This window comes from Zonotrichia leucophrys, chromosome 1A (assembly GCF_028769735.1).
Source record: "Zonotrichia leucophrys gambelii isolate GWCS_2022_RI chromosome 1A, RI_Zleu_2.0, whole genome shotgun sequence".
NCBI lineage: Eukaryota > Metazoa > Chordata > Aves > Passeriformes > Passerellidae > Zonotrichia > Zonotrichia leucophrys.
This window is the reverse complement of record NC_088170.1, coordinates 57292349-57316858: the sequence shown is the minus strand read 5'-3', so window position 1 is coordinate 57316858 and position 24510 is coordinate 57292349. Positions and strand designations below refer to the sequence as shown.

The window sequence follows — 24510 nt, the reverse complement described above, 5'->3', positions numbered from 1 at the left end:
GTAAGCTCTCATGTGCATTGCAGATCTTTGATCTTGGTAGTTGATATTTTACAGTGCCAGACAGGTCTTGCTATACTTACCTTCATGCTATCATAACTGGAGTCTATACATGAAGCTTTCTCTTCATCCTTCCAGTACTTATTTCAGTATAAATGTATATCTAAAATACCTGGAGTGATACAGACATGGTGCAGCAAGGAGAGTTTCTTGTTCTTGCCAGTAGGGTTGAAGATTTCTTGAAAACTTCTGTACATTTGGGATTTTAATACATAAAAGATTGCAGTATTTAAATTCCTTGGCTATGGAATCAAAACAGTGACTAAAGCACTCTCTGCTGGGATTTTCAGAGGCCCCCAAAACATTGAAGAGTTTGGGTCCCTTCTCACCTTTGTAGTTTTGTTGTGGCACTCAGAACTCAGCCATGCTAAGTCTCAAAACTCATCCTGAACTATGTTTTTGATAATGAATTATTGAATTAAAAATTGGATTCTTCTCTTCATCTATCATCATCCACACTTTACAGCCTCTAAATTGTCTGCATTTTCACTTCCCTTAAGATTTTAATCCCTTTTAAAATGCTTTGGGAGCTAATATGCAGGTCTTGAAAGCACATTTAATGATCAACCTTGCTTAGTTTTGATAATGATAGATGGATGCCTATGTGTATTTCTAAAGAACTACTTAATTTAGCTGTGTTTCTGCGGTGTCTACAGAAATGGAGGAAAATGTATGAGTGCAAATGAATTAATGTGCTTTTAAAAAAATTAACAGAATTTAGGAAAAGCATGAGATTTTTCAGGTTTTTTTATTATTGTTAATATTTTCCCCATTTTTGTTTGTCTTTATTTAGATCGTACCTGTAAAGTCTGGAATCTGGTAACTGGACAAGAGATTATGTCTTTAGGGGGTCATCCAAATAATGTGGTTTCTATTAAATATTGCAACTACACAAGCCTGGTCTTCACAGTTTCAACCTCCTATATCAAGGTGTGGGACATCAGAGATTCTGCCAAGTGCATTCGGACGTTGACGTGAGTATGCTGAACCTCAGGTGCCAAGCATTCAATTGAGTCTTGATTTTAGATACATTTTATTATATTTAATTCAGTATTGCAGTACAGTGTAATATAAGTACACTGTTGGCAATGTTTCTTTACATGTTCAGGCTAAGTCAGTATGGGACATCAGTAATGGGAACACAAAACAATTTGCATATAGAGTTTTATCAGATGTTCAGTATTCATAATTGGCTTATAGCCTTTTTTGCTCAGTGAAATAGGTTTGTTTTTAGTGAGTATACAAAATATGGCAAACTAACTGTAGAATTTGGGGGTTTTCTTTTTTTTGTTTTCTTTTTTTTCCTTCTCTGTACTCAGGTCTTCAGGCCAAGCTATGCCTGCTGATGTGTGTTCAGGTAGTACTAACAGAACAGTTGCTATCCCAGCTGGAGAGAACCAGATCAATCAAATTGCACTAAATCCAACTGGCACATTCCTCTATGCAGCTGCTGGAAACTCAGTGAGGATGTGGGACCTGAAAAGGTACAGAACACCAGCCAAAGAGAATGTTTTTAGGTCGTTACATGTGCATAGGCAGCAAAGTTGTGCACATGACACAGTCAGTGTAGTGTTTCTTCTATATGGTAGTGTCCACACCTGGGCAAAATATGGTGTCAGTTACAGATCAGCTAATCCATCTGTGGTGGATACTGAGATAATGATTTTCTCATGTGTTAAGGTTGTGGTGAATCATTTCAGTAAAAATGACTTGGAAAACACAAGGTTTTGTTTGACAGGCACTACAAAACACACTTTTGTAAGGTGAGGATGGGAATCCTGACTAGTAATTGTTGATGAGATGATGGAAGCCAATGGAAGTAATGAAATATAATATGGGGTTATGATAGCTGCACTATAATTACACTTTTCCAAACAGAACCTGCTCCCAAAGAGTGCATTCAAAGTACAGAAAATACTTATGAGGGGACTGATTCATCTTTACTTTAAAATGTTCTAATTCCTATTTTGCATAAGTAGGGGGGTTTTGTTGTGTTTAATGTAGATTTAATATTTATCCATGGATATGAACAATAGAGTATAGGTAAACAAGAGGATGAGTACTGAAGACAAAGTGAAAATAAAACGACCCATTTGTCACAAGCTGTGCTATGGACTATATTGGATATGTGAAAAATTAACAAATCCTCATTTCTTCTCTTATCCTTAAAGATTTCAGTCTACAGGAAAGCTGACTGGTCACCAGGGTCCTGTTATGTGCCTTACTGTCGATCAGATCTCCAATGGACAAGATCTTATCATCACTGGTTCAAAGGATCATTATATAAAGGTAACTTGGCATATCAGCATGGGATGCAGGCTTCAGCAGAAGTAGCTCTCATCTACACATTCAAAATGTGATAGCCAAAATGAAAATTATTTCACCAGTCATGGATCATGAATAATATTCAGTCATAATACTTACCACTTCAATGCCTTTTTTGTTTCACCAAGAAATATGGATGCATGGTTGTCTCCAGTTTAGCTTTTTCTTAATCCCCATTCAATTGGATGTCAGGTGTACAAAGTCTTAGAGAAATATTCATAACACCTACTTCTAGGTAACATTCAGCTCTTTATCTTAAGTCAGTGCCTCTGTTTTGGAGTGCAGACCTAATTGTTTCACCAGAGACACCCTGTGTGTTCCTCATGTCAGAGAGTCCAGGGTTTAGCCCAGGCTCGTTCTGAAGTGGGGAAGACAGCCAGGTCAGCACTTCTCAGGCAAGGTGGCCAATATACTTTTCTGTTTCTTGGAGTTGTGATTAATTCACTCAAGGCTGTGGAATCTGTTTTTTTGGGAGGAGGGGTTTTTTTTGTGGGTTTTTTTTTTTTTTTGTTTGTTTGTTTGTTTTCTTTTTTTGGTCTCACGTCAGCCAGTGGCTATTTAAACCCACAAGCTCCTGTTTCTCAGGGCTACACCCAAATCACCAGACTTAATAAATTGTAGATCATCATGTAAAGGTGACTCTCACACTGCAAGAATGTGTGATGCATGAGGCCAAAGAGAATGGGCAAGAAACCCTAGCTTGTTATGAGGGGATACCCTTCTGTTCTTCTCACACGCTGGAGACGAGTGTATGAACACAGCTAGGGGTGGAGCAAGATCCAGAATCTGTGTGAGCTTTCTCACTGAGCTAGGCTTTCATTTTTTCATATTATTCTGCAATTCTTGGATGCTTGGCTGTGCACTGTGCCAGATGCAAAAAACTGCCTGGGATGTTGGTGCACAGTTGGACAATTTGGGCTGTGGATTTGAAATCCTGTCAGCAGTGTTCCTATGGTTAGAGGCCAGGGGATTCTTAGGCAATGGGGAGACAGAGGCAGACACTCTGAGAATTACTTCTCTGCACAGTTCAGAATATTGGTTTCGTTATGAGCTGCCATCCTGGCACAGTAATGATGGAAGGACTTCAGTGGGAACAACAGGGTGGGATCATGTAATCCAGGTTTGTCATGCTGTGAGCTCCTGAGACAAGCAAGGAGGTGGGAGGGCTTTTGGAAAATAAAGCTGTCAACAGGCAGAGAAGTTTATCTGTCCTTCTTGTCCTTCCTTTCTGTGGCCAGGCTACATAAATAAATCCTCCTAGGTCTGCCTGCCTCTTGACTTACATCACTACAATGTCCAGGGGTATTTCAGCCATTTCTGTGTGTTTCAGAGTAGTGTGTGTTCTCCAAAGTGAATGTCTCCAGAATTGTCAAGCCAGCTGTCTATGAATTCTCAATGCTTCCATTCAGCCTGGAAAAGAGAAGGTTATGTGGAGACCTCATAACTTTCCATTATCAGAAGGGGGCTTACAGGGAAGCCAGAGAGGCACGCTCTTCATCAGAAACTGTAGTGACAGAACAAGGAGTAATGGGCACAGATGGAAAAAAGGGGAAATTTAGGTTATGATATTAACATGAAATTCTTCACTGTGTAGGTGGTAAGACACTGAAACAGGCTGCCCAGTGAGGTTGTGGATGCCCCAATGCTGGCAAGTAATCAAAGCCAGGCTGGATAAGGCCTTGAGCAGCCTGCTCTAGTGGGAGGTGTCCCTAGTACCAAAGAGGGTTTGGGACTACATGATCTTTAAGGCCCATTTTAACCCCTTAACAATGTGTGGTTCTCTGCATGGGTAGGTCTGTAGGGCTACCAGGCCTGGTGACAGATACTGTCATGTCACAGGAAACTATTGTCTTGTCTACTGAGTCAGTAATATTGGTCATCTCTAGGTACCTGATTTTTCTGGTTTATCACTGAATTTTTTGTTACAGTTGGAACTGATGCATGTTAATTGAATGTGATAACGTATTTTAAAATACCTTTAGCTCACAAGGTATTATTTTATACTACCAAGCTCTCCCTTTTCTGCTGTCAAGCTTATTCATTCTAAAAGGCCAATAAAGAGCAAATAATAGAGGATAAAGTTTGACATTTGCTTGTGAAACAGAGCTGGTGGTTTAAAAAGTTACAGCTCATCTGTTCTTTCAGCTCAGTCTCACTGGGTGAGTTCTGGTTCCCTACAATGCAAAATGAACCAGGATTGCTTACTCTGCAGCTCCAGCAACAAAGACCTGATGGGATTGATTATGGCTTAAATTGTTGAAGCAATCTTTCTTAAAGATTTCTTGTTTTAACACCCCATTCTTGGAGCACAGACAAGGAGAGAGGTGTGTCTAGTACATGAAAAGCATCAGTGTGTAATAGTATGTAACCCTTACCAAAACAACTTGTCCAGAAAAACATATGAATGCCTCTTTCTGAAGCTACTTAGCTGTGCAATTCTCCCAGAGTGAGTTATGTTTCCCAAACTTACTCATGAACTTTGTTTCTCTAGCCCAACACACAGGGTATATATGGGTCCTTCCTGTGAAGCTGCTGTGTATATGATATTCCAGTAGTAGTAATTCTTCTTCCCAGAGCAGTCTTCTCTGAGGTCAGTGGAGAATTCCCGCTTCAGGCAAGAGGTGGAAGAGGAGAAAGGAGTGGTTCTGGTAGATAAATTCTGTCAAATATACATCATAATACATACTGTGGCCTGTAATAACACTGTAATAATTTTTTTCCCTGAAGTTATTTGCTGCATGACTTTCAAGCAGGTTGGATGGCAGAAAATCTCATAGAATATATTTTATTATTTATTTTAGATGTTTGATGTGACTGAAGGAGCTCTTGGAAGCGTGAGTCCTACACACAATTTTGAACCTCCTCATTATGATGGCATTGAAGCACTTGCTATTATGGGAGATAACCTTTTTAGTGGCTCGAGAGATAATGGAATTAAGAAATGGGATTTGTCTCAAAAAGACCTTCTTCAGGTAATGAAAAAAATCATGCAGCTGCTGTGACAGTCACGCTGTAGAACTGTTTTCAGGCTGTATAAATGTTCAGGCTCATACAATGGCTATTCACATAGACACTGGTGCTTTTAATAGGGAAGGCATAGAACACTGACTAAGAAAGAAATCAATAACGTACTTGATCTTCACATGCAGTTACTTTTCTGTGCATGAAGCGTCAGGAAATTCTGATGAATTGGTTATCCTGTTTTAGCTCTGAGTACATGGGGGTTGTTTTTCTGCTTCAGAATAAAAGCAGCATTTGCCTCATCTGTGACTGGAATCACTGGATACTTGTCTTTGACAAGTTAGTAAAGTTTGGATTGGGAACTCATTAATGAGAAACAATACTTTAGATCAGGCTACAGAATATTTTCTTGTGAAGAGGTTTTACAGCCTATCTCACTCCACCCAGTCTTGGACCTTAGATCATCTCCTTACACCGTGCAGATGTTATGTATACAACGCACTCACAATAACACTTGCTGTCAGAACACATTTGCTGTATGTTTTTCCTTATGTAAAAAGGAAAAAAAGGGAGTGGGTGTAAAAGGACCTCAAATCTAGGGAAATCGCAATTTGTTTGGCATGAAGAACTTTGCTTTTTGCCTACCTGCTGTAAGCTGGTCTGTTCTTCTAGGTCTTATGAGAGGTTCTTGAGGTATAGTTGTGATTATTTAACTTGAGAGTGAGCAAGAACTGGAAGGCAGAAAACAAATACCAGAAGAGAGTGCTGGTTTTGCAGTAACTTTTAGAGAAAGGAGGAGCATGCATTTAATATGCAGACTGATGGCAAGGAAACAAATAAAAATTTAAAATATTGGGACATGAGAAAATAATGGACTAGCTACTTTAAAAAGAAAATTTATATATGGGCATAATTATTATTCCATAAATATATAAACTTTCTTGACTGTCATTCAAAATCATCCAGTTCAGTGCCAGTTCCTTTTCAGAATAGTCCGAAGACTTCACAGTTAAAATAAGGATTCATAAATTTAGCATCTTACAGAAAATCTTCACTTGCCCGTACTGGGACATCTGCCCTCACATCTTTCTGTCCAGAAAAATGTGCTAAGGATCTTGTACCAAAATCATAGGCACTGGAAAGATTTTGTATTCTCAGAGTGACTTCATTAAAATTTTAAGGAGTGTCTTCACTCTTGCATTTTAGGCTCATTAAAAAGTTATGCAATATGCATTTTTGCTATTGCAATTAATTTAACATCAGAAAGAATACAGGATCAGGGGTGAATAAGTATGTAAATTGGACTAGCTCTATAACTTTCCTTGTTTTCCTTTTGGTATATGGGCATGATTTCTCTACTTTGCCTTCCCCTGTTTGTTGGTTTGAAAATTAGAACTTGAGAAGAATAATCTCACACTTCTTTCATTTCTATAAAATGCTGAATGTTTTTCAATGAGATGAGACTGAAGCATTTGACAGAATAGAAGTAATTTTTAATCATGGTCTTTTATAGGGAATGAGAAATGCTGTTGCTTTGCTAATCATGTGATAATTCAGAGTGGAAGGGCCCACTGGAGGTCACACAATGCAAAGTTGTCCTGCTGGTTCAAGCAAGGCCAACTTTGTAGTTAGGTCTGGTTTCTCAAGGCCATGCCCAGCTGAGTTTTCAAAGCTTCCAAGGTTGCAGACTGAACAGCTGCTCTCCTTAATCTACCCAGCAACCAAAACCTGAAACAGAGCCAAGCTGCTTTACAGCAGAAATGCTAATGTTGCATCAGAGGTTCTGGTTTGGCATACACATGTTGACCAGGTTTGATCCTCTGTAATTAATGAAAATCCCTTAACAAGCACGCTATTCAAAGGAATTTGGAGATCATCTGCTTCACTTGGTGTTGCACATCCCAAGTCACAAAACCCTGCTGTGACAAAATTGAGATTTATAAGAACCACAACCACCCCACCCCCCTGCTGCCATTCCCAGTTTCATGGAATGCTGCAGAATCAGACTACCAGTGCTGTTTAGCTGTGTATGTTATAAATGAAACACTAAGGTAAGTTCCTAGAAAGCTGAATGTACTCCATTATGAGCAATGCAGCAAAGCAAAGCAATTCTTACCAAACTGAACCAGAGAAAAGCCACATTTGGTATCCCCAAAAGACAGCAAATTTTTGGCTGTTATTTCCCCATATTTTTATTTTTCCCCGTGTATTTATTCGTGAGAACAACAAAAGGGTGTGGTTCTCAGCTGGTCTGTGCAGCATTTTGCTTTCTGAATGAGAACTAAAATGCTAGTGCCCTTCCTCAATAAAGAATTAATGTGTTTCTGTGAAGTGCAACATCACAAAATCAATGTATAAATGCGTAGTGGGAAAAGAGGAAAGAAAGAAGGCAAACACAGCTTCTGTCTTCCTGATGTATTTTTGTGCAGTTTTTTTGGATTTTCTTTTTATGTGTTTTATAGCAGTTATAGAGATTTGAAACATATGCAGAGACCATATGTTCCAAAATGCATTCAAATATGCATTAGAAAACATGCAGACTTTGTATTATCCTAAACTGATTTCTGTTCCACATTAGGTCAATTGTGCATATTAGATTTTTTCCTGTTTTGCAGTATTATTTCACAAAAACAAACACTCTTGGAAGTTAGCACTGTCCTTGCTCTAAAGGTGCAGAATCCACCCAGAGCCACGTAGCAAAACTGCTGCAGGACAAGGAATCAGGCTTACAACTTGGGATTTTTCCACTTCTGTGCTTGTTGCTCTGGAATTTTCTGCAGCCCTGTGAGACTGGTGTGCCTTCTGTCTTTCAGCAAGTCCCCAATGCCCATAAGGACTGGGTTTGTGCTCTTGGCCTGGTGCCCGGGGTGCCGGTTCTGCTCAGCGGCTGCAGGGGAGGCACCCTCAAGCTCTGGAACGTGGACACCTTTGCACCCATTGGGGAGATGAAGGGACATGACAGCCCTATCAATGCCATCTGCACCAACTCCAGCCAGATTTTTACAGCAGCAGAGTGAGTTCTTCTCCATGCATCTTTCTTTTCTGTGTCCCCTGCTATAACCCTGTCCATGCACATGTGTTTAGGGCATGTGTAACTCACTGCACAGAAAGCATCAGGAGACCTTGTCCAGTCCATGCCCCTCAATGCTAATATCTATCACAGCCATCCCCAAAGTGAGGTGCTTGCACCCCAGAGGATGAACAGCATGACCCACTGGGGTGCTGGAATAAATGATTAGAACTCAGTGGTATGTCTATATAATTAATAAATACACACAGCAGTGTGGGCTTAAAAAAATTTTAGTGGTAGGGGTGCATGATCAAAACAAGTTTGGAAACCACTGATCTACAAGGATGGCAGGGAGAATTTGGCAGTACTTGAGAACTTTGTAAGCTTGTCTCTGCAGTTGGACTATTTCATTATGAGACTCATTCCTTACCTGTGCAAATTCTCCTGAAAGCCATGGCCATGGCTGTTAGTTTGTGCTTGGTTGGCTTTTAAGTGCTGGCATACAGCAGAAGCTTTGCAAGCCATCCTACTGTCCTGTAAACACCTTGATTTGAATATTTGTTTGCTCAGTAAAAGTGAGCAAATTGAGGACCTGAAGCCTCAGGGGAATTAACCAAGAAAAGTACCTTGTTATGGAGAATATAATTGCAGGAGATGGCAACAGAGGCTCTTTGTGGTGTAGTCTGAGCACAGGAGCTGTGAAAGCTGACATGTTGCATTCTTGTGCCAATTGCGGAAGCTTCTGGCCTTCTGAATTACAAGCAGGTCTTTCTGAATCATAGCAGCATTTCAAAATTGCCAAGTTTTCATATTTGGTGGTCAAGTTTTATGTTTAATCACTAATAGGTAGGGGTGTAGAAGTCAAAACTTATGTCTGTGTTTGCCTAAAAATTATTAATCCATTTAGAACATACATGCATCTGAATTATTTTTTTTTGTCATTAAAAAAATTTCAGTCTTTTGGTATTTCTAGCAGTGGGCTTAAGGTCTAAAAAATTTAGATGGTTCCTCACAATTTACAGTGAAATGAAGGCACAGGTCAGAAAACACTTTTAACTGTTACAAAGTCTGCTCAGCCTGTTGGTTTCTTTTGAGGGAGTTGTGAGGAATACATGAATCAGTGTTGGCTAGTCACTCAAGTTAATGTTTATGAGAAATTCATAACTTCCCTTTCATGGAATAAATTGCTATTTAACAAGACTAACTCTTTATTTTACTTCTAAATTATAACAGCATTTTGCAACACATTTTATGTGATATTTTATTTACACATACTTTAAAATTGTGTAAATAGTGATTTTTTTCCAAAAGTACATAACTACAGTCTGGGCTTCTAAACATCAGCTCACTGGTATGTGTGCTATTTAGCAACTTGCCAATGGGTTTGGGTATTTTTTGTTGGAGAGTTAGGACTTCATATTTTCTTATAGTTTTGTGCTTTTTTTACTTATGATAGACTGACACCTCTTTACTTTTTTAGACATAAAGTCTTTATACATTCTTAGATGGCTAAAGGTCATAGCCAGTGCTGTGACAAGGTTAGGGAATCTTCAGTGTTGTACATGTTAAATTACGAAGTCTCCTGGAGGTGGAATAACCCTTGCATGTCCATTAAAGAGCTGGTATTTTGCCAACAATACCTTTCTGAATAAGGCACTCAAGCTTTTAAGGAAGTGTCCCTGGCCCCCCCTTGGCCCTCTCTCCCTCCCCAGTGTAATCACAGTGCTCTAATACTGCTTTGTTTTGGTTTTCAGTGATCGCACTGTGAGGATCTGGAAAGCTCGGAATATTATAGATGGACAGATCTCAGATACAGGAGATGCAAATGAAGATCTTGCCAGTAATTGAAGTTACAGGGGATAAAGGAATAAATTGATCGATTGGAGGTGCACTCTATGCAGTTTGCTGCATGTCTAGTAGTTAAACACTGATGACTGGAACGGAGTGAAAATGCGTGAACTCTTCCACTAGACCTGCTGTCCTTAAAATATGTACTGTATTTAATAACCTCTTGGTAACATGCTTGAGTCTCAACAGTCATGTGTATCTCTATATATTATGGCTGAATTTGTGTGCATATGTAATACTTGCAGTTTAAATTAACTGGAATTCAGTCTTCTCTAATGACCATCTCAAAATTATAACCTGAAATATATAACAAAAGTGCTCTGCTGTATTTCACTCACAAGTATGATCAGCTGTTTTGCATTTTACGGTAACAGGGGAAGGAACGTGTCCCAGGAATAAGCCTTTGATCATGAGAGGCAGTTTGAAGATTTTAAAGGTCATTTACACTGTTGTTAGGAAAGTGGAGTGAATAATAGATGGGAAGAAGCTGTTAACAGTACATCTACCTGACATGGCTGTATCCTGCTAACAGCAAATGCCATATGATTTGTGTGTTGATAGCATATAATCTGTGTTGACCAAAGTTGTGCAGCTGTGTGTACTCTGTGCTCAGGACTAGAACACAAATGCCCACAAATGGCTATGTTTTATTTGTGTTTTGCCTATGTTCTGCAATGACTAGATGTTCATAATGTCATGATAAATATATCTTAATCTATTTTTCTTACGGATTTGTTTCTATCATCTCACATTTTCTTTTTTTTAAGCAAATTGTCTTTCCTTTTTATCTAATTTTATATGCTGCTAAATGTATTTTAAATACACTGTTTTTTGCAAACCTTGGCAGTTACTTTGAGAACTGAACCACATTTATTGGGAAAAGCTATGTAAATAGATGGTTGTATAAAGAAAATATCTTATCTTGTGCCTGTATGACTTTTGAAGCTCTTGGAACCTGGATATTGAGGAAGGTTGTATAATTTACCCAACTGCTCTGAATATTAATTTGTAAATTCTGCAAATTTTAAAATTTTATGTAGATTCAGAAACAGTGTTTGGATATTGAGGTTTTTTGGTTGTTTTGTTTTTATTTTTCAGAAAATATCAGTCTGTAAATTATAGCTTGTGTAGGTAACAAATAAAGATGTGAATGTGAACTGCTTTTTTGTCTTGTCCATCATACTTCCTTATAAAAATTCACTTCCTTTGCAAAGGTGTTGAATTTAAACCCACAGTTTTACAGTGCAGTAGAGTAGCTTGGTGAGCACCATAGCCCATATATCCCATGTCTGTGTTCTCCTTGGCCATTATTTGTCTTTTTATAGTGCTTAGGAACCCTAGGGGGATTCCCTCACACTTAGTACAGTACAGACATAAAATGAAGCAGGTGACTCCTGTCCCTATGAGATGACACCTCTCTTACCCTTACTGCATATGGTCTGTCAAACAAGGAAAAGTGCTGATGCCTCTTACTGGTCTTGGAGGAATTACTTCCTTCTCTGCTCAGCTTGAAAGATGAAAATGCTGCTTGCAATTTGAGGTTACCAATCTGTTCCAAGTTTTGATGGAGATGGGCGATGAATGATATATATTGGTTAAAAACAATGTATAAATTAGTTAAAATAAGCAGCAGCACTACCACTTAGTGTTTGTCTATCATGCTTTTTAGCTACCCAAAGGGTATAGACACAAATTATTTGGTATTATGTGACAACCTTGAGCAAATTCCAGTGGAGAGTGGATTTACACACAAGACTCACATGAGAGGCTTTTTGTGGAGGGTCCCCATTCCCCTTGGCCCAGCAGGTGTTGTGCCAAGCTACACAAATGATACCAACAGCTTGGTGACCCCTGTTTTTGGGGCTGGACACTCATGGCTGTGGGTGCAAGATTCATATGAATATTGTGTTTTGCAGCTGCAGGACATTCCCTTGCAGCCTTGGGAAAAGCCTGCCCTCTGTCCAGCTGCTCGACTCTGAGCACATGGGACTGTGTGGCCATGGCCTGGGCTGCAGATGTTCCTCTCCAGGGATGCCTGGCAGTGCATATATTTGGTTTGGCTTATTTCCTGATAGGCACTAATGTTACATAATGTAGTAATAAAAAATATTTAGTTTTAAATGTTTTTTTCTTCCAGGAAGATATTCCACCTAAACCAGGTCTTACCGTAGAACAAAGCTTTCACACTTTTGCTCTGAAAGTTCTTGCCATCAAGTAATTGGAAGGAAAATGTCATTTTTTAAAGGTCACAGTATCACTGTCTTGTTTTAATGGAGAATTCTTTGACTACTGTTTGTTTTTTTCCAAACTTCATCTGTGCTGTAAACCCATATACGTGATAAAAGGTAATATGAAATCAGAAAAAGGTAAGTACTGGACTCCCACTGTCTGAACGTGTTTGTGTCAAATAAAAAACAAAGGTGGTCTCTGAAAAATTAATTTTCTAAGAAGTCATGGAAAAATCACATTTTCCTCTCAAAGTTGGAATTCAGAAGTTGAGCAAAGTGTGTGGAAAAATTAGACTGTATCTCACCTTATCTGCTTAGATACAGTCAAGGTCATGTGTAACAAATAATCTCATTAAAGATATGAATTCTAAGAACCTATTTGCAATGCTTCTGATTGTGTATCAGAAGAAGTGCTTATCGTGCCCCTGACTTGTATAAAAGGCTTCAGACTGCCTGCACAAGTCCTCCTTCAACCATGGCAAAGATGAGGAGCCTGTGTTTCTTGGCTGTTGTGCTTGCAGGTAAGTACACCACATTTGTATTTTGTCCTAGGCTTCATAAGCAAAATATAAAAGTGCTAACAATAGAAGAGCTGTTAAAAGAAATGACTGTTTTCCATAGAAAAGGAGAGAACAGGCATGGCACTGACTCCACCTGAGGTGACTGTGGGAGGACAGCAGAGCTGACTTGTTTAGAAATATGCCCCAGTCCTACAGTGCATTCAGCACTTGGGCACCTGCATAGTCAAAAGGGAATCAGTGGGATCATTCAGCTCTGAAGATACCTATTGCTTTGTTAGGGTTTTTTTCTGTAATTTTTACTCCACCATACCAGAGGTTAATTTGGTCCAGAGAGTAGTAAAGGGAGAATACATATTATTTTGTTGCTGAAGGATGAAACCTCTGCAGCAAATGCCTTTGAAATGTACAGATGAACCAAAAATGTAAATACTTATACTATTAAATGAAAAACTGTGTGGTAATACTTCAATTCCTTCCTTATGCCTTAATTTTAATCCAATTTTTCAAAATTAAAGTGAAGGTTTTTAAAAATCAATGAGGATTATTTTTCATCTATATCTTTCCAACTGCCTTTCTTTAGCTTCTGTTCCCATGGAAATTATCATGGAAAAGCAGCAAGTAGCCATAGGTGTTGCTATATATTCAACTGCTTGTTTGGATCTAGTCTTCATATGTTTACAGACATGAGCTGTAAATACAGTAAAAATTATGGTTTTAAAATTATTTTTAAAAGTAGGGAAGGAAAATTGTATCTTCCCACTTGCTGCGATCACGTTTGTACTACAATAGAAGTAAATCCAGGAACAAGGGATGAATAGGGTTGCAGCCTTATTCAGCTGCACACACCTCCAAGTCTTTGTTTTTAAAATTTGCTGGAAAATGTAAGCTTTGCATTAATGGGAGAAAAAATTGAAGAAATTTCTTGGCTCCTACTGGGGGAATGTTTTTTTCCTTTGAACTAGGTTAGTCATTCACAATCTCGTTCATAAGAAGTATTTTGAAAGTATTTTACAATACAAATTAGTTCATAAAAGTCTCCCACAAACCTATCCTGTGTAAAATTACACTACATTAATAATCTGCTGTAGTGTGTTCACTCATACTCTTCTTGATTTCAGCGATGAAAACACTAATGCTGCATTTGACTCTCACTAGAAAACACACTCCAGACCAAAATGAAATGTGATGGGTTTTGTTTATTTTGTGCTCCAAGAAGAAATAATTGCAGGAGTGCAGAAGGGTATTCATATTCCTATTATGCTTTGGATGAAAAAGAGGATAAGAATTTAGAGCTTTTCTATGTGATGTATCATGAGGGGTGAATGCTGGACAGAGAGCAGTCTGACCTCTCTGCCCCATCAAAAGAGGGGGAACCCAATGCTGCCTGCACAGCAGCTGGTGCAGGTTAACAGCCAGATAATTCCCGTTAACTCCAGCCTCCAGAAGATGATAATGAGGCAAGGTGGCATGGAGCAGTGAGCTCTGCTGAGCAGCCTGGGAGCATCAGACCTGAGTGTCAGATGTTCCTGTCCAAAAGGGGCTTGAGAGTTTACTCAAAAAAAATGTAGGTGGCACTCCTGCTTTTCTGGGTTCATATCCCCCCACTTGGAAATCAACTCGGGCATTGCAGCATGATGGCATTCTCTAGCAAGAATCTACTATTTCATTCTGTAACTTTTTCTAGTATACATAATTACTGCTTGTGCACATCTGCTTGTAGAATTCTTTCTGTGGAGAAGCCCAGACTGCATCAGCAATCATGTTTTAGGCTTTCATGCACACAACAGTCCGCATTAAAAAAAAAAAAAATAAAGAAAGCAGAGGTATTAGTCATTTTGTAGAAAAGGGCAATTATCGTTCAAGTAGATTTAATCTTGGAATATTGCTGTAATGACTAAAATTACATAAATTAACTTCAGAATAAGTATGCTGCCAGTGATATGCCTGCTCTCTCTGAGAATATTTACCAACAGCAGTTTGTCAGCACAGCAGGGAGCTGGTCTTGTGGTCCCCCTGCTCTTCTGAGGCTCTCAACCAGAGGGCTTGACTTGCAGCTGTAAAAAGGGCAAATTTAGCACCTTACTAACAGGTTTTTTTTCATGATGATTCTGTGAATGACTAATATATGCCTTTTCTTTTACTGCTGGCAACTTTCCTTTACTCATAACCATACCTATATTAAAACAAACTACTAATACTGTGTAGATACAGTTGTCATACGATACAGAAAAGAAACCCAACATGCACATACACTCACTGTTTTTCTATTTATACCATACAAGTACATGCTGCTTGTCACATAGTTGTATCTCTATAGTTAGAAAACATCTGTGAATAACATAATTACACAGAAAATGTAGCACTTTAATATTGACAGCAGTCCTTACTGAAGACTCCCTCCTTCTCTGCCAGCCTGCAGTGTTGCTCTCATGCCTCACCAGCAGCTTCATTATGCTGCTATTTAACTTTGTATGAGTATTTCAAGCGAGTCGTGCTTCAACTGAGCACAGGCAGCTCTGAGTGCAGAATAATGCAGACCCAGTGCCTCGGCTTGTAAAAGAAAGCGGCTGCTGCTCTTGCTCCGGTATGAGCAGGCAGCTGCTCGGCCAGTCCTAGTTCATGGGATAATGGGTACCAGCCCTAAGACGGGGAGAAAGCACATCCAGAACCAAGAATATCTGAGGTTCGCGGTGCTGTGGGGTTTTTGACGCGGTTCCCTGCTGCTCTGACGGCTTTTCCCCCACAGCCCTGGGCGGGTGCCTGGGCGAGGAGCAGGACGCGCAGTGCCCCGGCAACGTGGCGGCGCAGAAGCGCATTGACTGCCACCCGCAGCCCGGCGCTTCCCGGGAGGCCTGCGAGGCCCGGGGCTGCACGTGGTGTGCACCTGATGTGCCCAACGCTCCCTGGTGCTTCTTCCCGGAGAACAGTCCCTACGGCTACGCCCGCAGCGGGGGCCCCGAGCAGACCGACAAGGGCTGGAGGTGAGTGAGTGAGTGCGGGAGGCTCCCCGGGTGCTGCAGGCCGGCACTGCCCACGGCCGGCGCCGCCGCCCCGGGCGCTCTCCCGAACACATTGACCCGAAAACTTTCCTTCCCCAAGGAGGGAAAGGGACACCCTTCTCTGTGCATTGCCATAGAACTGGGGCTTGTGCTCTCACCACACCTCAGGTGAGGAAACCAGGTGCAGGCACAGAGTGCTCCCTCCCGCCCTGGCAGCTGTGTCTCAGGAAACTACGAGGTCTCCTTTCTTTGGTGGCCTCTGTTTTATCCATTAACATCAAGGAAGGCCTAAACTGGCCTCAGGGATTATTTCTCTCAGTAAGTCAATGATTTATTTTTAAAGAGCTGCCACAGAGTAGCTGGGTGGTTCCCCTGGCCTGCCCGAGGGTGGTCTCAGCCAGTGATCCCTCGTGGTGGTCACCAGCACGTGTTTGCACTGCAGAGTCACGCTGAACAAGCGCCAGGCCTTGTCCCTCTTCGGAAATGACATTTCCCCGATCGTCTTTGAGGTGGAGTTCCAGACCAAGGACAGACTGCGGTTCAAGGTGAGTGTTTGGGGGTTGGAATCATTTAACCAAAGCAACACACATGCTAAGGAGTGAGCTGACCTGCCCCCTGCTCGCCTCGCTCTAGCTCTACGACCCCAACGCACAGCGGTTTGAAGTCCCACTGAAGATCGATGGCCCCGGGGTCACTGCTGAAGAAGCCAACTATGAGGTGGAGTTCTCCGATGATTCCACGCACTTAAAGATCAAGAGGAAGAGCACTGGCACTGTGCTGTGAGTACCACACATGATTCATATTGCTTTTTGTAAAAGTTAGGTGTGATGAGGTGAGCACTGTTTACCTACACTCTGTTGCTTGGGTCTGTGGGACAAGGGGTCAAAGGATGTGGTGTAAATGCAGATTTGTGTCTTGTCCTGGAAGGGCTTTCATTATTAATGGGGGTATGTGCCTGTGTAACAGACAGTTATCTACGTGCATGTATAAAAGTTTATGCAGTAAGTCAAAGAACTTCTGAGGCTACAATTTCATGGCTTGGGATGCTGGTAAACTCAACTCATCAGAGCACTGAGCTAAGATTTCTGAAATTTGAGTGTCAGGAACTAAGTGCCAGATCTCCTGACACTCTCCAGCAGGCAGGTCTAAGGAGCTCAAAGCAGTGGAAGCTGTAAGCCTCTAATTTCCACTGATGTCACTGAGTGGCACTGGCTCTAGCTGTCGCTCTGCAAAAATACCATTTGTTTTCTCAAGCTAGTACTGTAAGTTTAACTTCAGCAAAGCTCCTCTCATTAACAAATGTCACCAGGTGTCATAATTTCCCTTCTCCTTGGTTTCCATCAACACATCTCTAGTGCATAATGCTGCTTAGAAAGAGAGTCCCAATCAAGGTGCATTCCTGGCAGCTGTTTTTGGGAATGCAGCAGTGAGCAATTTAAGGATGGCTTAACATGAGTGATGCAAATGAGACCATACAGCCCCAAGAATGGTCTGCCGATGGAACCATCATGCTGGGTTTTTAATGAGCTGACCATCCTTTTGAACTACAGTCTTACGGCATCTCTTTATACATGTCACAGTCAATTCTGTAAAGTCTTACTTATGCAGGCTATTTTAAATGCATGCATTATGCATTACTCTAATAACAAAAATAATTTAATTTCTCATTAGACTTAACAGCTCTGTGTAAACAGTGGGGTTTTGTTAAAGGCCCAGTTTTCTTCGTCTTCCTGTAAAGGCTTATTAATTGGAATGCTGGTGTAAGGGGTGAATGCATAAGTGCCTAGCTCATGGCCCATTCTCATTCAGCCCTCCCCACCTTCACCCAGACCCTAAGGCTTTAGCCTGGATAAATCAAACTTGAGATGTCCCAGCTAAGGGGAGGGACTGCTATGGAGCAGATGCAGGGTCTGCCAAAGGCACAGCTCCAGTGACAGGCAGAGGAACGCAAGTCAGGAGAGGGACACAACCCCACTGAGCAGGTTTCCAGGAGGGCACATTCAGTGCCCTGCTGTGGGCCTGGGGAAGCCTCCTGCATTCCCCTCCATCTCTTTGTGCACCAAGACCCGTGCCCAGCAGCAGCAGCAGAGGTGTGGGTGCAGCCGTGCTGTGCTGCAGAGCCCAGGGAGGCAGAGGGCAGCCTTGGTTTGCAGCACTGGCACAGCAGCAGCAGTGATGCTCTGCTCTCCAGTATCCCCGTGGGAAATTGTACACTGCCTTCAGGCAGGTAAAGGAGTGCTCCTGAAACCCAGCCAAGCCCAGAAAGAGGAAATTGTGGGTGAATATAAGGCACAAATAATGGACTTGTGTCCTGCAAGCAGTGGCAAGGCTGCTCCCAAAGACACAGGATTTTGTGTACAGAAAGGGAAATTGTATGTTCCTTGGAATTCTGGTTTCATGTGAAATGGCACAGCCAGTACTGTAGTCTAAAGGATCCTGTCAGGGAGCCATTCCTCTCACAGCTGAATGATATTCAGTTTAGTTGTACTCCCTGTGTGAGGAGCAAAAAAGCTTCCCCTTCATTTGTTTGCCTGTCCATCCTGTCAGAGTGAGGAAATGCAGGTGCTCAGAGATAGCTCCACAACCTGTCTTAGAGGGATTTGCAATCTCCTTAGCTACCAAAAGAGCTGTGCAGATGGAATCTTTCAAAACAGGAAAGCAGGTTATATATCCTGGCCTAAAATCTATGGTTGGCTGCATTTACTTTACTGGGAGGGATGAGCCCTCAGCAATCAGCATTATAGGAACATTCCCATCAGTGGCTGCACTTGACTGCCTGGGTCCAGGGGTGCACTGGTGGCATCTGGCAGGTTAAGTAGATTTTCGTGTTAGTTCAACCTGCCCAAAGGCAGGTTTGAATGCTAAAAACCAAATCTTTTCCTTTGGGTTCCCTCCAGAAGTGGGAGCAGCTGCTGCAGGGCGCCCAGGCACCAGGTGGTGGTGTCTGTGCCCGGGCCAGGTTAGGGCAGGCTGTGTGTCCCTGAGAAACAGGCAAGTGCCTGACACCTGGAGGGACTTCAGCCTCCTGCTTTAGGATGTGAACAGCCATGGCCTTACTGCCTCAATGAACAGCTGAGTCAATTGTTGATTTCTGTGTGCACACAAACACTGCTCAGAACAGTCGATGTGGGCAAATAAAACTTCTTCAACAGGTGCTGCAGTTGCACTCCCCAGGTGTGGGTGGATAATAACTTGTGTCTGCAACAAACCAGGTCAGGGGTCTCTCTTGGACCTTTTAAATATCTCTGAGGAAAACTTCCCCATAGTAAAGCAATGCCAGATCCTCAGAAATCTGCTTTTCCTTATGCTTCTTATTCCTTGCTAGCAGAGCCATGCTGCTGGCTGACCTACCCCCCAAGAAAGCCTAAATCCCTCATGATGCCCAGCATGCTCTGGCACAGCTGACAGTCCACCTGGGAAGGAAGCAGCCTGTTCCAAGCAGAAACACAGTGTAGGTTTGGGTGGCTGTTTCAAAGCCCCCACTTGTGTTTCCCTGCCCTCCTTTCCGAGCTGCAGTCTGTCCTGCCATCCCTGGCTTTGTGCTGGGAAGCAATGGGGTGTCAGGCTTCTGTCTGTCTGCTTGACAGAAAACCCCATCCCCACTCTGGGACCCCTGTGCACAAAGCCTCCTCCTTGTGAGGAATGATTTCACTCCACATTAGAAATGCTGCAGGGGAGAGGCAGAGGAGGCTTTGAGTGTGATTTAAGGGCATTTCTCACACTCTCTGCGTGCAGGGAGACCTAGCTGAGCTGCCCAAGGAGGGCAGGACAAACTCAGGGCTCCATGTAATCACAATAACAGGGGAAAGGAGTAAACTGTGTGAAGGGAGAGACATTAACAGCTGATTGCAAACCTCAAGCAGAGGCAGGAGCAAGAATAAAAGGCCAAATCCTGCTATATTTTCAGCTTGCTCCAAGCTAATCAGCGGACAGCTGCTGCTTTGCCTGCATGGGGTGAAAATGAGACAGTGTCATGCAGGGAGATGATCCAGGCACTGCTGGGGGCTGCTGGGACCAGGAGCTCTTGGGCTGCCTCCCTTTGTCCTCCCAGCAATGCCTCTTGGCTTACTCCCTCTTACTTTTCTCCTTCTCATCCACTGCTGTCCTGTTCTCTGTCCCATCCCATCCTGCCTCCTTCTGCTCTGCTTTTCTCCCTCTCCAATGCTCCTGCTGTTTTCCCACTAGCCAGGCAAGGTCCTTTACTGTGCCAGTAGCTATCCAAAGCCATGGGGGTAAAGAGGTGCCATGTCCTCACATTCACTAGGCAGATGCCGAGGGGATCAGATGAGACACAGCAAAGCTTCTGCTCCCATCCAGAAGTCAGGTGCTTTCTCCTTTCCACAAGAAAACTAGAAACCTGCATCTGATTTAAGGCTGCAAGTCACAGTTCTGAACCATGAGGGACAGGGACTAGTGCATGAATCTCCTGTCCCAGAGGAGAAGCTCCCAAACTACCAGCATTGTTGGGCAGTGGAGACTGCAGGGAGCCTCTTTTTACTCCCATCATGATTGGAAAATAAGGATTTGGCAAAATTGGTGTGGTCAGTGGAAAAATGCTATGTCAAGCTATTGGCTTTAATTTAGTAAATCTTTGCTTAGGATATTCTGGTTGATCTTGCAGCTCTTATGGGAAGCTGTCCTGTGCTTGGCCAAGACCCTACATTAGTAAAACAGGAGAGAAAATCCTGTGTTGTACTAAGGCAGGTGAGCAAGTTAAAGAGCCTGTGGGTTGTTTTGTGGCACCTACACTCAGGTTAAGCACTGTTCTCCTTGCTGCTCCTGCCACACTGACAAGAGCAACCACTGGAGGAGGTGCTATCAACTGAGAGCATGAAGGCTCAAAGAAAGCACAGATTTTCTCAAAAACACAGTAAAAGGCTGAGAACTGTGCTTTAAGACAGTGATAAATAACAAACACATGCTTGTTTTGCAGTGTGTGATTACTCTGTGGGACTCATTGCCCCAGGGCAGCACTGGCACAGGAGGCCTAGCAGGATACACATTCAGGCATAATAAAAAAATCATCTGTAGGAAAATAAAACCCCCAAGTGCTTCTGTCTCCATGCTTCACAACATCAGTTAATTCTATGAAAACAGCCAGAAACTTCCTCCATAAGCAGATTATTGCAAGACTGGCTCTGAGTGACATCTTGTGCCTTCCTTTGTGATATCTGGCCTGGGCCATTGCTGGAGACAGGCTGCAGAGGGATGGACTACTGATTTGATTCTCCACTTTAATATCCTGGCTTTTCCTTCATGATGTTACACAAATAATGGAAGGCAGAACATTTTTTTTGCAAGCCAGATAGGGACTACTTTCTATTAAGCATTTGGAATACCTCATTTGCTATTGCACTTGGGAATATACTACACAAAAAACCTAATAAAGATTTTCCCTAATTTCCAAAAAGGCTGCTGTAGAGTTCAGCTGCCTTTTTTTATTTTTAGCACAGACACCACTTACCACGAAGGTGTTTTACATAGGCAAGGCTATTAGAATGATTTATAATGCTATTGTCATAACTGCAGTTTTGCTGGAAGCAAGGGGAGGAAATTGTATGCATCATGGATAGAATGGGCTAGTTCCTAATTTGTAGGAGCCATTATTTTAGTCTTCTAATCATTAAGATTTATGTTACCTAGCCAAGAAATATTGTAGGTATATCACTTACCAAGTGTTTTTCAGAGCAAAAATTAAGCATTGTATATCCAGTGAGTTGTAGGACATTTCCTGATATCACACAATGAATACAGTAGAAGTAGAGCAGAAATGTGTCAATAACTGTACATACACTTCTTATTTTTTTATAAATGTCATGTTTGTGGAAAATCTGTTGATTATTCCTGCTGATTTTCTCCACCTACTTGACAAATCACCTTTAAGTAAGATAAACATATCAAAATTCAGTCTTGGTGGACCTTCTGCACTCCAGTGGTGTCCCAAGAGTTACAGCTAATAAGGAATACAGCAGTTGTGAAAAACTGTTATGGTTTAACCCCAGCCAGCTGCCAAGAACCACACAGCTGCCTGCTCACACCTGACTGAAAGATGGAGAGAATCAGAAGCGTAAAAGTGAGAAAACGCATGGGTTGAGACAAGAACAGTTTAATAACAGGGAAAAAAAGTAAAAGTAGTAGCAGCAATAATAATATTATTAATAATAATAATAACAACAATAACAGTAATAATAATAATAATGCAATTAAAAGGAAAATAACGGAGATAAAACCCAAGAAAGAAAAGTGATGCAAATGACAACAATTACTCACCACCATCTGACTGACACCTTCCACTCCCTGAGCAGCCATCTCCCAGCCAACCTTCCTGCTAGGTTTAATGCTCACATGAAGCCATATAGTATGGGATATCCCTTGAGGCCAACTATCCCAGCTGTGTCCCCTCCCTGCTACTTGTGCAGCCTCCTTGCTGGTGGGGCAGTGTAAGGAGCAGCAAAGCCCTGTTGTGCTCTGTTAAGAATTGCTCAGCAGTAATTAAAACATCCCTGAATTATCAACAGCTTCCAGCACAAATCCAAAACATCACCCCATACCAGCTGCTATGATGAAGGTTAGCTCCAGCCAAAACCAGCAGTCAGTGGATGTATTTTTAGCAATCTGAGATCTGGGCTCCTTAGGTGATGCTCCTCAGCAGCTCCAGTGTGCTGAGTCAATCAGTTTATTTCAGGTTCATTTGAAAATAGAGTGTGTACTCCCCACTCCCTAGGGTGCTTTAGCACTTTATGGGCAGCCTGTGCATACTGTGGTAGCCCAGGCTGTCTGGAAGGGTGTGCCCAAGCTTTGCCAGGAGGCTTAGACTCCCTTTTTGGATAGCCATGGGAATTTACAACTAAATTTGCACACAGATAATATATGGGTGGTCTGGAGGCCAAGAAAAGCAGATGTTATAGAGGATGTTTTCTCCAAGTGACCGAGTGGACCAGTTGTTTACAACTTCAATTAATGACCTCAGTTCTCCAGGATTTATTGCAACAGGAAGGAAAAAAAAAAGACCAAACTTCTCCTGACTTAAGATTACTTTTGAATGTCCAGATAATGCACACTGCCTGTCCTAATGATGTATCAATCTGTGTCCCAAGTCTGCTCATTCTGGAGGTTTTGTCAGACCACCTTTAGAAGTGCCACCAGCTGGTTGCCCATGGCAGGTGAATCAGTGCTTTGGGCCACTGCACACTCTGCAGCCATTGGCCTCCAATAAACCTCAGCAGAGTATTGTTCAGAGAGGTAAATCATCATGTCCAGTTCATATTACAAAGGAGTGATGATTGCACTCCTGAAAACCATCTTGTACAGCCTTTTAGTCATCCCCCTCAACATTGTGACAATGTTAGTCATGAGCTTCAACATGAGCAGGATGTTTTATCTACCTGCTTACTCACCTTCCTTTTAATACTGCTTTCTTGGTCCACTCCAGTTATGCTTCATCCTGATAGCCATGGCTTCACTGCTGGTGTGAGACTAGTTCCCTTGCTGGTCAAAAATGTTAATTTTTACAGAGACCTTTTCAATCTGAGTCATTCTTTTTTTTTCCTGATAAGAGGTAAAAATTAGAGAGTTTTACTCTTTATGGTGCACTGTGTATGGAAGAAAAGAGCAGCTTTTCTCAATCAGACTCCTTGGACAGGAGGACTGCTCAAAGACAATGGGCCAGGCAGATGTGTGGGGAGGCTGGTTTGTATTTCCATGGGCAGGAGTGCTCCTGCCACAGACACACTAACAGCTTATGACTTTCAGCAGTAAATGTGACTGCAGCTATTACCTCTTGTGCAAAGTCCTGACAGACTTTGCCTTGTTTAACTTCTATCAGGGGCAACTGTGAGCAACTGTTCAGCTGTGTTTTTACATTATTAAGACCCCTTCGGTTGTCCATCACAGTGGTTTTATGGTTCATAGGACTCTTGAAGGAGAACCATGCAAATTCCTGCAAACATAATGTCATTTTATGCTCCCTCCTGTTTTGTTCCTTCTATTTGCTTTAAGCCAGCAGGAGGGAAGGTGGGAGAAATATGACATTTTCTTTTATTGCATCCAAGGTTTTAAGGAATGTCATATTTTTTCATTTAAATGATTTCTCCTTGCCAACACTACATGAGCAAACACATGAAGTAGCACAACAGCTACCATGGTGTGCTGGAGAGCACAAGGGCTCGGGAAGCTGCTTGGAGTGAAGGCAGAGAATAGTGCCAGGGGAAAACCTGTTCATGCTTTCCTTCAGATGGAGATGACATAATGATGCTCAGAAAAAAAGAGTCATTACCAGCCTTTTTATGTCATGGTTAATGCTATATTTAGTGCATAGCTATGCTGGCATGCAGAGGTCTAGGGAAGGACAAGGCTGATGGGGAGCTGTGCTGGTGGGGGTGGCAGCCCCAGGGAGCTGAGCCATGGAGGGTGCAGAGCAGGGCACTGTTATGGCAATGTCATGCAGAGGTAGAGTTGCCTGAAGGAAGGCATGAGTCATAAACCAGTTTCTCCACAACATGTAGAGATATGGTGGGGCAGAAGGCTTGTTCCTAGGGCTGTCATTTGCACCACCCCAGTGA

The 24510-nt window shown here is 42.1% G+C and overlaps 2 protein-coding genes across 7 annotated transcripts in view; both read left to right on the top strand.

Moving 5' to 3' along the window:
• Window positions 1–11358, top strand: part of KIF21A (kinesin family member 21A) — an 87654-nt gene extending 76296 nt beyond the window's left edge. For all 6 annotated transcript variants that reach the window (XM_064702812.1, XM_064702810.1, XM_064702811.1 and 3 more), the window contains 6 exons: window positions 851–1031; window positions 1377–1541; window positions 2229–2346; window positions 5184–5354; window positions 8157–8356; window positions 10108–11358. In XM_064702812.1, the coding sequence (XP_064558882.1) occupies window positions 851–1031; window positions 1377–1541; window positions 2229–2346; window positions 5184–5354; window positions 8157–8356; window positions 10108–10201 (929 nt within the window). In that variant the 3' untranslated portion in view covers window positions 10202–11358. The remainder of the gene's footprint in view (window positions 1–850; window positions 1032–1376; window positions 1542–2228; window positions 2347–5183; window positions 5355–8156; window positions 8357–10107) is intronic.
• A 1546-nt stretch (window positions 11359–12904) lies between these two features.
• The window catches only part of LOC135458532 (sucrase-isomaltase, intestinal-like), a 59949-nt gene continuing 48343 nt past the window's right edge, over window positions 12905–24510 (top strand). The window contains exons 1-4 of the mRNA XM_064733724.1: window positions 12905–12950; window positions 15634–15931; window positions 16392–16494; window positions 16583–16728. Of these exons, the coding sequence (XP_064589794.1) occupies window positions 12905–12950; window positions 15634–15931; window positions 16392–16494; window positions 16583–16728 (593 nt within the window). The remainder of the gene's footprint in view (window positions 12951–15633; window positions 15932–16391; window positions 16495–16582; window positions 16729–24510) is intronic.